The sequence below is a fragment of the Vulpes vulpes genome, chromosome 3, assembly GCF_048418805.1.
Source record: "Vulpes vulpes isolate BD-2025 chromosome 3, VulVul3, whole genome shotgun sequence".
NCBI lineage: Eukaryota > Metazoa > Chordata > Mammalia > Carnivora > Canidae > Vulpes > Vulpes vulpes.
In genome coordinates this window covers 102651429-102663602 of record NC_132782.1, presented here as the reverse complement: position 1 = coordinate 102663602, position 12174 = coordinate 102651429, and the positions used below count along the sequence as shown (strand labels likewise).

Genomic DNA, 12174 nt, shown 5'->3' with positions numbered 1-12174 from the left:
GAGTGGAAGTTCCTCTCCTGGCTTCCTCACCACCAACATTGTTCTTGGTCTCTTTCTAGGTCGGCAACAATGACATCGATGATATAAGCATCATAGTTTTCCGGCAGATCAATCAATTTGATTTAAGTGGAAATGTGATCACTTCCTCCGAGTATCTCCCTACATTATGGGTAAGGCCAGTTTTTTGTTGTTGTTGTTTTTTGTTTTTTTTCTACGGTTGTTTTGTTCTTTTCGGCTCTGAGAAGAGTGGGAGTGGGGTATGTAGGCTTGCCCGGCGCTTGCTTTAGTGCGCTGATGGCGGAGGTGCTGAGGGCTGAGCTTGAGATCCCGGCACATATCTAGGAGAGTGGTTGCTGATTGCCCGGAGAGAAAGGCTTCGTACTTTGAGGTAACTTTGTTTAGCTGGCCATAGAAATAAATCTTTGGAAAAATTGTGGTAGAAGCCTAACTAATGCTCCATTCAACGTAGAGTCTAAAGCAGGAAGGATAGTTTTCAGGCAGAGTGCCTTGTAACTTTTAAAATTCTGTCCAGGATGGAGGTGGTGGGCAGGGGACAAGGAGTCGGGCAGTCTGAGCTGTGTCCTGCCCACCCCACTGCCACGGTCAGGCCCTTCCTTCCTGTGGACCATGGTTTCCTCCTCTGTGAAACGCAGGAGTTGGACTCAGTGACCTCTTAAGATCTCTTCAGGTTCTAACAAAATCTCCTTGCCTGCAGTTAACAAAATGTTTATACTATGCTCCAGGATCCCTTGAAAAATGTCAGTGAATTGTCATGGGATTGTGTTTTTCAAAGGCGCTTGTAATTTTATGGATGGTGACATGTTTGACTTGGGTGAGAATGTGCACTGAGTTTTTAACTCCCCTCTTAACTTGCTCTTCATTCCAGGTTTGCCAGCATGTTGCCTGTGGGGGCCAGGCAGGCAGCGCCAGGGTGAAGCCGGCTGGGCGGGCTGTGGGCAAACTGAAGCAGACGGGAGGGGATGGCACCACTCCTTGGCTCCCTGGGATTGTTGTGTTGGAATCCTGGCCCAGGGTTGGGATCACTTCCCAGTTTTCCAGAGAAGCTGGAAATTAGAATTACTTAAAATCACCTGGTTTTTAAATAGAGGCAATGAATTCAGATTTGCTTAGAACATCGTATAGGACAAAAGAACGCATATGTGATCTTGGATGTGACCCACAGGCACCCAGTCTGTGACTTTCGTTTTAGGAAAACACCTTGTGACTTGTGTGTTCTATGTAAAAGTGTCAGTGTGGACCCTGAGGAGAGGTGGCTGTGGCATTTTCATGGCAGAGTGGAGCCCCCAAAGCCTTCAGCATCAGACAGGACTGTACCCCTTTCACACATCCTATTGCTTATGGCAGTGAGAATGAGAACAGGCCAGAGAGAAAGGCTAGAAACGCGGGACTGAACTGAATTATATCCAGACTGGAAGCAGCCTGGATAACCAGATGCAGAAGGGGAATGCATTTTGAGTTTAAGGAATTTGAGGAATACAGCCTATGGAGAGGCAGTGCCGGGTGGGCCAGACCCTCAGCGATGTGTTGTGTCCCAGGCGCCAGCGCGTATGAATCGTGTACCTTTAGGAGATACAGGCTCTGGGCCTCCCTACGGGTGACAATGATGCCTATTCAGAGCCAGCGTTGGTGACCGCGTATATAAAGTGCCTGTTGCTTGCCCGGCACATTCTAGCTATATTAGAAGCTATTCCTTTTATTATTATCAGTATACTAACTATTACCATTTTGAACATTAACATAAATTGCCAGAATCGATTTTAAAATCTTACATTTCTATGCAGGTCATGGAACTGTGAGTCTCCGGTGATTGAGGAATGTATTATGTATTCCGGCCGGGGGCAGGTGGTTTCTCTTTCAAATATCCACCTTTCCAAAGATCCTTTTCCCCCCGAAGAGATAAGTTATTCTGAGCATGAAGTGAAATCTTTAAAACGAAATGTTTATTGTGTTTTAATTTCAAAAGCACGTCCTGCTTTGTTTCTCCTCTCCAGGTAAAGCTTTACAAAAGTGAAAACCTGGACAACCCAATCCAGACGGTTTCCCTGGGCCAGTCCCTCTTCTTCCACTTCCCGCCGCTGCTCAGAGACGGCCAGGTAACTAAGGCCCGTGGCTCCATTCCAGCAGGTGTCTTTGAATAACTCCACTTCCGAGTTTAAGGAAAGTGTTTTCATTTCCCCCCCAAATACCTCTTTGCAGAAATGGTTGATGTGCTCTCCGACTCAACAGAGGTCGGGCTCTGTAGGGTTTATTTTTTAATTGGCTCTTTTCCTGTTTACAAAATAATATACATTCATGGCTGGAGATTTTTTGGGGTAAAAATCAGATACAATCCCATCATCTAGAAATAATCCCTGTTAATGTGCTGATAGGTACTCTGGTCTTTTTTCATTGTGTGTGCGAACATAAATATACATTTTTATGTATTTTAATATTGCAGGGCTGGGATTATTTTGTACGTTTTATAATCCACGCTTTTCAATGAAGAATATATTAGAACTCTTTTTCCCATCATTAAACCTTTATGACATGATTTTTCATGGTTGCCCAGTAGTCTGTCATATAGGGAATGCTGTAATTTATATAACCAAGGCCTTATTTGCTGTCATCATTTACTGGTTATGTTTATTATCAGTTGTATTTGGACAGAGTCAGCTATTGTAGTTGTCATGGTGAGAGCAAACTTTGCAAAGAATTTGATTCTTTCCTGATGGGCCTGGCATGCATTCATTAGTAGTGAACCTATGTATGCCGTTCTGTCTCCTTGCTTCTTACCACCTGCCATGGGAATGATAAACTGTGGCCTTTTTTGGGCATGAAATGTCCGTAAAATAATGAAATAGGTTGCAATGGACGTTTGGAGTCACTCCCCGTTTCTCGAGATGCCCTTTGAAATAGCTGCCGTATGCAGCACTGTGGAAAGAGCACAGGCTTCAGTGTCAGACTCCACCTGGGCCCACCGCCCACTGTGAGATGGGAGCAGTAAACCCGACCTTGTCAGTGTTTGATAGCAGAACAGGTGTCTGCCTCATGTGGTGCTCATGGTGCCCGGCACACAGCCGGGGCTCCGCACATAGGGTTTGTGACCGTCACCGGTACCATTCCAGAGGTGCTGTGTTCTTAGAACTTGCCAACTAATGAGCCACTTAAGTATCGTCCCTTAAAAGTCAACCTCATTTTGGATTAAAAGCAGCCTTTCTCGGTTGGATCGTGTATCTCCCTCATCAGAAGTGGCTCGTAATAACTTGCTGTGTTTCATGACGTCAGATCCTCAAGGGACCACAATTATATTGTGGCTGAATGTGCTTATATGGAAGTGCCGCAGGCTCTGACGGCTTTATCAGAAGATGCTGGGGACACACAGCTGTCCCTGGTAGAAGGGCCCACCGCGGTTCCTGCTCTGAAGTTAGCGACCTTGGTTTGGATGTGTAACCTTGTGGGGTTCTATAAAGCATAAAGTCCTTTATAAATGGAACTTCTTCTCACTTGTACACAGAATTACGTTGTGCTGCTGGACTCCACGCTCCCCAGATCCCAGTATGACTACGTCTTGCCTCAGGTTTCTTTCACGGCAGTGGGCTACCACAAACATATCACCTTGATTTTTAACCCCACGGTAAGGAGAAGGGGGAGTTCGGGAACAGCCTATAGGGATGGTGAGAGGAGGAAAACTGTGCAACCTGTGGTCCGGGTATTAGTGGAGGGAGGAGGTAAAAATCAGATACAATCCCCAACAGGAATCCTAACACCTGTTGCAGGGCCCCCAACTTTGGGTCCCTTTTGCATTCTTGATTTCCCTAGATCCTTTTCTCCTGTTTTGAGTGCTCATGCCTTCAGTTCACTTTGAGGAGGAAGCCGTCAATGAGGGGAGGGGATGTGTGTAGGTCAGTGGCTCAGGTGTGACTTTGGGGGAGAAGGTCACCGCTGTGTCGGGGTTGAGGGTGTTGTGGTCCTTCAGCCGGAGACACAGGACACCTGACCTGCCCAAGTTCCTAGAACCAGGTGCTGGTTTGTGAGAAATAGGACACAAGAGCATATAAAGGATGCCATGGGGCTGTGGGAAGCTGTGGGACATGAACCTGGCACGTGATTTATTTGACACATTGCAAGAGAGAAAAAATCCTACACAATGGGTGGGATACCTGTAGATTAAAAGGAACTTGCTCATTTAAAAAGTTTTTATTATTATTTTTATTTTTTTTAAAGATCTTATTTATTTGAGAGAGAGAGAGAGAGAGAGCATGAGCAGGGGGAGAGGCAGAGGAAGAACCAGACTCCCCGCTGAGCCAAGAGCCTGACACTGGGCTTGATCCCAGGACCCTGAGATTATGACCTGAGCCAAAGTCAGATGCTTAACTAACTGAGCCACCCAGGCACCCTGAAACTTGCTCGTTTTATCAATTGTTTGCCATACATAGACGTCATTGGATCCTGTATCAAACAGACTAAAAAAACAACAGAACAAACAAAATACACATTCATGAGATAGTTATTTAGAACAGTGCCTCCCATAGCTGGCGTGCGGTAGGATCACTTGAGGATTAAACGCACAGCAGCCACAAAAATGGGCCCCAGGGCCCAACCTCAGACCTACTGATTCAGAACTTGGTAGTAAGGGTGGAACCCAGGATCTATGGTAAAACAAATCTGGCCTCCCAGCTGCCATATTGGTCATTGTCATAGGCCATTTCAGCTCAAGGGTCAGAATTCTATTTTTTTTTTTTTTTTTTAAAGATAATTGTGCAGAGGAGTACATTCAGCCACTCTCTTTCCTTTTTAACAACTGTGCTACCTAGGACTCCTGTGGGTGGCTATTCCGTAGTATATTCAGTTAGCCCCTCTGCTCAATAGATGTTTGGGTTATCGCTCGTGTTCTGCTGTTATAAACAACCTGTTAGTGATCGGCCTCGTGCGTGCATGTTTTTGAAAGTTTGTCTGTCCCCGGAATAGACTAAGAAGTAAAGTTGCTGACTCACAGGGTCAGTCAGTGCGTTTGGAACCTTGCTGGATGGTGCCCCTCCCTCCAGGGAGCTGTCCTATTTGTGTTCCCACCAGCAGTGCATGCATGAGAGCACCTCCTTTCCCCAACAGAGCGTGTGGTCAAATTAAAGAAATTTTGCAGTCTGGTGGATGAGAAATGGCATCTCCTTGGAGCTGTCCTCTGCATTTCTCATCCTTCCACATGCTTAAGAACCATTTTTTGTTCTCTTTCTGGAACTGTTTACTTTTATCTAGATTGTCGGTCCTTTTCATTTTGGAAGCCCTTTGTATATGAAGGAATTCTAACCTGTTGTGATGTATGCTGTACCTATTTGTCCCAATTTGTTTTTTTGTTTTGGTTATGCAAACATTTATTTTATTTTTTATGCTAAATGTATCGATGTTTTCCTCGTTGCTTCTGAATTTTGAATCATAGTTAAGAAAATCTCCCCCACTTTTCAGTTTTTAAAGGAATTTCTTTCTACTCCAGGACTTGCATGGTTTCATTTGGTACATTTCCATCTCTGTCCGTTTGGAGTTTTTCCTGGTGTAGGGTGTGAAGAAGAGTTCCAAATTTATCTTTCCCACATGCAATCAAGTTATCATTTTGTGCTTTTCAGAACACCATCCTAGCTGGGAGGTAGGTAGGAATTATTCTCCATCATCTAGAGATGAGACCCAAGGAGACACTGAGCAGTCTAGGTCCCCAGCTCGTGCACAGCAGGGTTAGGACTTGAACACAGCTCTTCTGCTGCTTTCTGGGCATCTCTGGCCAGAGGCTTGTGCTCAGTGTCTTGGCAAATAGGATCTTACCTGAAGTAGAGAGTCTTTCTGACAGACTCCAGGAGGAAGCACTTACCTCACTCCCCACAGAGGAGGCCTGGTTAGGAGACGCCAAAGAGATGAGCATGTAGGGAACCATCTGTCCCTGTGTGGAGGCACACTGCCAGTCCAGTGAGAGCAGAGGGTCTCTGTGAAGGGCACTGATGGTAGCCGTCTGCGATATTCCCTGGGGCCCCCACCAGGAGGTTCATCTGGATCCAGGGAGACACGTGGGCAGCTGGTGGCAGGAACAGATGCTGCTGGTGGTGGCCAAGCAGCCACCACGCCCCAGAGCTGCTGCCGTGATTGTGTCTGTCACTTCGCTGCATGTGAGACACCTCCAAGTGCAGGGAGTGCCCGCTCCCACAGGGTCTGTGCAGGGCATTCACTGCTGATCCTCACAATGGCCCTTGTGGGGATGTGCCTTTCTTGCATTTTACAGAAGCCCAGAGAGAATGAGTAACTTCCCTGCAGAGCCAGGACTCAGAGCGAGCTGGTTTGTCTCACATCACATAGTTTCTAGAACACTCCACCTCCCGATGGGTGGCTCAGTGTTGTGCATTTGTGAGGGCCTTCCTAAGCACTCCACTTTACTCTTCTGTTATGTGTAAGCCACATCATTGATTTTTTTTTTTCCTCAGTATTTCCTGCACTGCTTGGCACTTTACATTGCTGATCTCATTGAACCTCACCTTCCAAGACTTAAGCCTTGGAACTCATTGTCTTCATCCCTCTGCAGTGTCCCCAGTAAGCATTTACTTCTGGGGAGAATACAGTGGGATCTAAGACGTGTCAGATGATCCAGGAGTAGGGAGCTGGAGGTGGAAATCTGTTCCCACCCGGAATATTTCATTTTTAAGAGACCATCCCATTCTGCCTCAACCATCTTGGGTAAAATGGATCCAGAGTCATTCCCCAGCCTAGATGCTCTCAGATGTTTTATTTCTCAGGACCCCCTTACCCTGTTCAAAGTTGTTGAGAATCTGAGAGCTTTGGTTTAAATGTATATCATCTGTCTTATTATATTCCATTAGCTGCCAGAGTGATGACATCATCACACGTGGCTTCTGGAACAGTCCACTGTTCACTTGGGAGAGAATGAGAGTGAAAAGGATGCATAATATCTTAGCATTGTCATGAAAAGTTTCACCTTGAATATCCCCTGAAAGGGAGTTCCTAGACCATACTTTGTGAACCAGTGCTTTGTCCCCTTACCTTATTCTGTCATTGTCTGAAAGTATCCATTTATTTGTTTCCTTTGTGTGAGTGGACTGAGCAAGGGGGTGGGTTTGTTTACTGGTACAGAGACCCCCAATTTCAGGGTCTTCAGGAAGATGGAAGTTTCTGTCTTCTATCAGCATCCAGGACCAAGGTCTAGGAATGGCATGGGAGCCCCAAGGTATTGGGGACCCTGCCTCCCCCCTTCTTGGGGCTCCACCATCCCCTAGCACCGCACCCCTCTCACAGATGGTGCAGCTGGCTGGCAGGAGGGGAGGGCCTGGGTGTATTACCAAATGGTTCTGTTCACATAGCCTTGGCCGGCATTTAGTCCCACAGCTATCCTATCTGCAAGGGAGGCCGGGAGGTGTGTGCACTCTGCTCGGCCCAGATGAAAGTTGGGGGTTCTGTTAGAAGAAGGGGGGGATAAAAAAGAAGGGGGGGATCCCTGGGTACCTCAGCGGTTCAGCACTTGCCTTCAGCCCGGGGTATCATCCTGGAGACCTGGGATCGAGTCCCACATCGGGCTCCCTGCATGGAGCCTGCTTCTCCCTCTGCCAGTGTCTCTGCCTCTCTCTCTCTCTCATGAATAAATAAATTAAATCTTTAAAAAAAAAAAAAAAGAAGAAGAAGAAGAAGAAGGGGTGATGGGCCCCTGGGACACAAGCCACAGCCTGCCTGCTCTCCTCACTGGGCTGACCTCTGGGAACCGCCTGTTTGTCGCTGTGTGCCTGAGCTTAGCGCGGCGGGTTCTCGGCACCCCCTTGTAGGAAGGAGCCCTGTGTGTGTGGCCGGAACTTGGCACAAGGAGGCCGTTTACTCCTCAGCCACAATCCCGCCCTCCATGGCTCTTGCTTTCCTCAGTTAGTGGAGGCTCAGAGGGCGAGATGTCGGCAGCCTCTGTCCACCCCGGGGTGGCAGAGAGCAAGCCGGGAGAGCTCGGGAGGCAGAGGGTTCACCAGAAAGTGTATCCAGGTCACTGCACTTGCTGTCGCGTGGGACATCCGGGGTCCTGGCCGGTGGGCCGAGGCTGTGGGTGCTGGGTGGTGGGGGGAACAGAGGGCCTGTAAAGCAGCAACGGTGTTCTCGGTGTCCGCAGAGGAAACTGCCCGAGCAAGACATCGCACAGGGGTCCTACATCGCCCTGCCTCTGACGCTGCTCGTCCTGCTGGCCGGCTACAACCATGATAAGGTAGGAAATCCAGGCGCCTGGCAAGAAGTGCCCTGTGCCAGGGAGCGCCCTCCCGCACAGCTGTGAGGTGTCCCGTGTAACGGAAGGTAGGACATTTCAGGGTTGGCAGGGACTGCGAAGGCCTCATGCTGTCCCCAGGTCTCCTTACTTTAGTTCTCTTTTTTTTCCCTAATTTTAAATTTTTTATTACTATGTTTTAATGTTTTAAGATTTCTATTTAATAATATATAGCAGAATATTAGTTTCAAGTGTACACCACTTGCATCCCTCACCTGGTGCTCATCACAACTAGTGCACTCCTCAATCCCCATCACCTGTTTCACCCATCCCCCCACTTCCCTTTTAGCAACTATCAGTGTGTTCTCTGTAGTTAAGAGTCTGTTTCTTAGTTTGCCCCCTTTATAAAGATAAATTCTTAAATTCCACGTATGAGTGAAATCATATGTACTTGTCTTTCTCTGACTTATCTCACTTAGCATAAAACCTCTAGTTCCCTCTATGTTGTGGCAAATGGCAAGATTTCTTTCTTTTTGAGGGCTGAGTGATATTCCATTGATATACCACAACGATATACCACATCTTTATCCATTCATCAGTTGATGGACACTTGGGCTGCCTCCATAATTTGGCTCTCGTTGATAATGTTGCTGTAAACGTCGGGGTGCCTGTACCCCTTCAAATCAGTGTTTTTGTATCCTTTGGGTAAACACCTAGTAGTGCAATTGCTGGGTCACAGGGTAGCTGCATTTTTAACCTTTTGAGGAACCTCCAAACTGTTCCCCAGAGTGGCTGTACCACTTTGCACTCCCACCAACAGTGCAAAAGGGCTCCCCTTTCTCTGCATCCTTGCCAACACCTGTTGTTTCCTGTGTTAATTTTAGCCCTCCTGACAGGTGTGTGGTATCTCATTGTGGTTTTCATTTGTATTTCCCTGATGATGAGTGATGTTGAGCCTCTTTTCATGTCTGTTAGCCATCTGGATGTCTTCTTAGAAAAAATGTCTATTCGTGTCTTCTGCTCATTTCTTAACTGGGTTATTTGTTTTTTGGGTGTTGAGTTTGATAAGTTCTTTGTAGATTTTTGTATATTAACCCTTTATCAGATAATGTTATTTGCAAATCTCATTCTGTAGGCAAGCTTTTAGTTTTGTTGACTCTTTCCTTTGCTGTGCAGAAGGTTTTTATCTTGATGAGGACCCAGAAGTTCATTTTTGCTTTTGTTTCCATTGTCTCTGGAGACAGGTCTAGCAGAAGTTGCTGTGGCCGAGGTCACAGAGGTTGCTGTCTTTGTTCTCCTTTAGGATTATGATGGTTTCCTGTCTCACACTTAGGTCTTTCGTCCATTATGAGTTTATTTCTGTGTACAGTGTAAGAAAGTGGTCTACTTTCATTCTTCTGTATGTAGGTGTCTACTTTACCCAACACCATTTGTTGAAGACACTGCCTTTTTTTCCATAGGATAGTCTTTCCTGCTTTGTTGAAGATTAGTTGATCATAGAGTTGAAGGTCTATTTCTGGGTTCTCTGTTCAGTTCCATTGATTTGTGTGTCTGTTTTTGTGCCAGTACCATGCTGTCTTAATGACTACAGCTTTATTATATGGCTTGAAGTCAGGCATTGTGATGCCCTCAGCTTTAGTTTTCTTTTTCAGGATCGCTTTGGCTATTTGGGGTCTTTGTGGTTCCATATAAATTTTATGATTGTTTGTGCTTAGTCTGTGAAAAATGCTGGTGGTATTTTGCTAGGGATTGCATTAAATGTGTAGATTGCTTTGGGTAGTGTAGACATTTTAACAGCATTTGTTCTTCCAGTCTATGAGCACTGAATGTTTTTCCCATTTCTTTATGTCATTTTCAATTTCTTTCATAAGTGTTTTATAGTTTTCAGAGTACAGGTCTTTTATCTCTTTGGTTAGGTTTATTCCTAGGTATCCTACGGTTTTTGGTGCAATTGTAAATGGGATCGATTCCTTGATTTCTCTTTCTGTGGCTTCATTATTGGCATATAGAAATGCAACAGACTTCTGTACATTGATGTTGTATCCTGTGACTTTACTGAATTTGTGTAATCTGTTAGCAATTTTGTGGTGGAGTCTTTTGGGTTTTCTACATAGAGTATCATGTCATTTGGGAAGAGTGGAAGTTTGACTTCTTCCTTGCCTATTTGGATGCCTTTTCTTCTTTTTGTTGTCTGATTGCTGTGGCTAGGACTTCCAGTACTGTGTTGAATAAAACATGATGAGAGAGGACATCTGTCTTGTTCCTCCTGCCTGTAGAGGAAAAGCTCTCAGTTTTTCCCCCTTGTGGATGATATTAGCTGTGTCTTTTGTATGTGGCTTTTATGATGTTGAGATACATTCCTTCCAGCCCTACTTTGTTGAGGGTTTTTATCAAGAAAGGATGCTGTACTTTGTCAAATCCCAGGCCTCCTTTTAAGGCCATAAACCTCTTGTGACATCTACCCCAATCCTCAGTCCCCCTGTCTCTGAGACCCTCTGCAATGCAAAGGTCTCTGCTTTGTCTTGAACCAAAGCCACTCATTAGCACACAGTGGGTGATGACCTGGCAGGAGGAGGATGTGTGCTGACATGTGAGGTTCTAATGCCCCTCTGGGCACAAGTGTTCTCCTGGCATCCCCCTCTCTCACTCTCTCTCTCTTTCTAGCTCATTCCCTTGCTGTTGCAGTTGACAAGTCGACTGCAGGGCGTCCGAGCTCTCGGCCAGACAGCCTCTGACAATAGTGGCCCAGAAGATGCAAAGAGACAAGCCAAGAAACAGAAGACAAGGCGGACGTGAGGAAGAAGAGGGGCAGGTGAATCTCACTCGGGATAGGCCACAGCTGAGGGGCCACCACTCGCCCTTGGCATCAAGCATGCATTCAACTGCCTTCACCAGCTGTCTGCCCCGTGCTCCTGTCACCGTAGCTGCCTGGGCCTGCCCTGCCTCCCTCTCCCATCCAGCCCCTCGGTGCAATGCAATGAATGGACCCTCCTGTCACTCTGCTGAGCACAATTTATTTTCTGAGTTGAAGATAATTTATTATTATTATTTTTGTCAAAGAAGTATTTAAGCTGTGCTAGTGGCGTGAGAATGTATTTCTTGATCTTCAGCATTCATTTGCAAGAATTCCAGGAAACACAGGTTTTCGATCTGCTGATGAAGTACCCATCAGATTTGCCTAGTCCCTTAACTTCCCTCTGCGTCTCAGATCCCTGCTGGAAACTGCACAACCTGTAACTACTACTAGGAGGGTTTGTGAGGAGGTAAAAATCAATAAAATTGCCCATTCATGTGTGTTGTAGCTCATCTCAGATGTGTCTCTTTGATGATGTTGGCATAAAGCAGGGATCATAAACAGAGATGCCTTGGGGGGTACATAGGTCCTGAGCAAAGGGCCGGGCAGGAAAGTCCTATGCAAGAGGGAAGTGACACACAGCAGCCGTGTTTGTTCTCGGTAGTAGAGAATAGGGGAGGGAGGCATCTGGGGCAAAATGAGTGCCCACCCCGTCTGAAGGAGCCAGAGCATCTGGGCCCCAGCCCACCAATGCTCTGTAGGAATGTGCGTTCCTCCATCTAGAGAAGCCGGAAAGACAATGGCTTTGTGTGAAACCCAAGTTATAAATGCTAGTGACAAATTTAATTTCTTAAAAAAACCACATAGACCAAACAAAATGCATGTGTGGGATGGGTGAGGCTTGAAGGCTGCTCCTTTGCATGAGGTATGCACAGGAATTGCCAGCATTTATTGAGAACCACAGTTGACCGGCAATGGGGATATGAAGGTGGGTGCAGTAGGCGATGCTCGGGATGGGGCCACGTCTGCTTCATTCCTTGTTGCCTCCCCAGTGCTTGGCATGTGCTGAGCATCTGTGAGGAGTGAACGAGTGCACGCACACATGCACACACGGATCGGTGGGCAAAAGCACCTGCCTTCCCAGAGCGCACCC

The 12174-nt window shown here is 46.5% G+C and overlaps 1 protein-coding gene across 1 annotated transcript in view; it reads left to right on the top strand.

The window, feature by feature from the left end:
* The window catches only part of LOC112923233 (BOS complex subunit NOMO1), a 56718-nt gene extending 45190 nt beyond the window's left edge, over positions 1-11528 (top strand). The window contains exons 27-31 of the mRNA XM_026002971.2: positions 60-170; positions 2013-2114; positions 3515-3634; positions 8138-8230; positions 10892-11528. Of these exons, the coding sequence (XP_025858756.2) occupies positions 60-170; positions 2013-2114; positions 3515-3634; positions 8138-8230; positions 10892-11023 (558 nt within the window). The 3' untranslated portion in view covers positions 11024-11528. The remainder of the gene's footprint in view (positions 1-59; positions 171-2012; positions 2115-3514; positions 3635-8137; positions 8231-10891) is intronic.
* Positions 11529-12174: the final 646 nt, after the last annotated feature.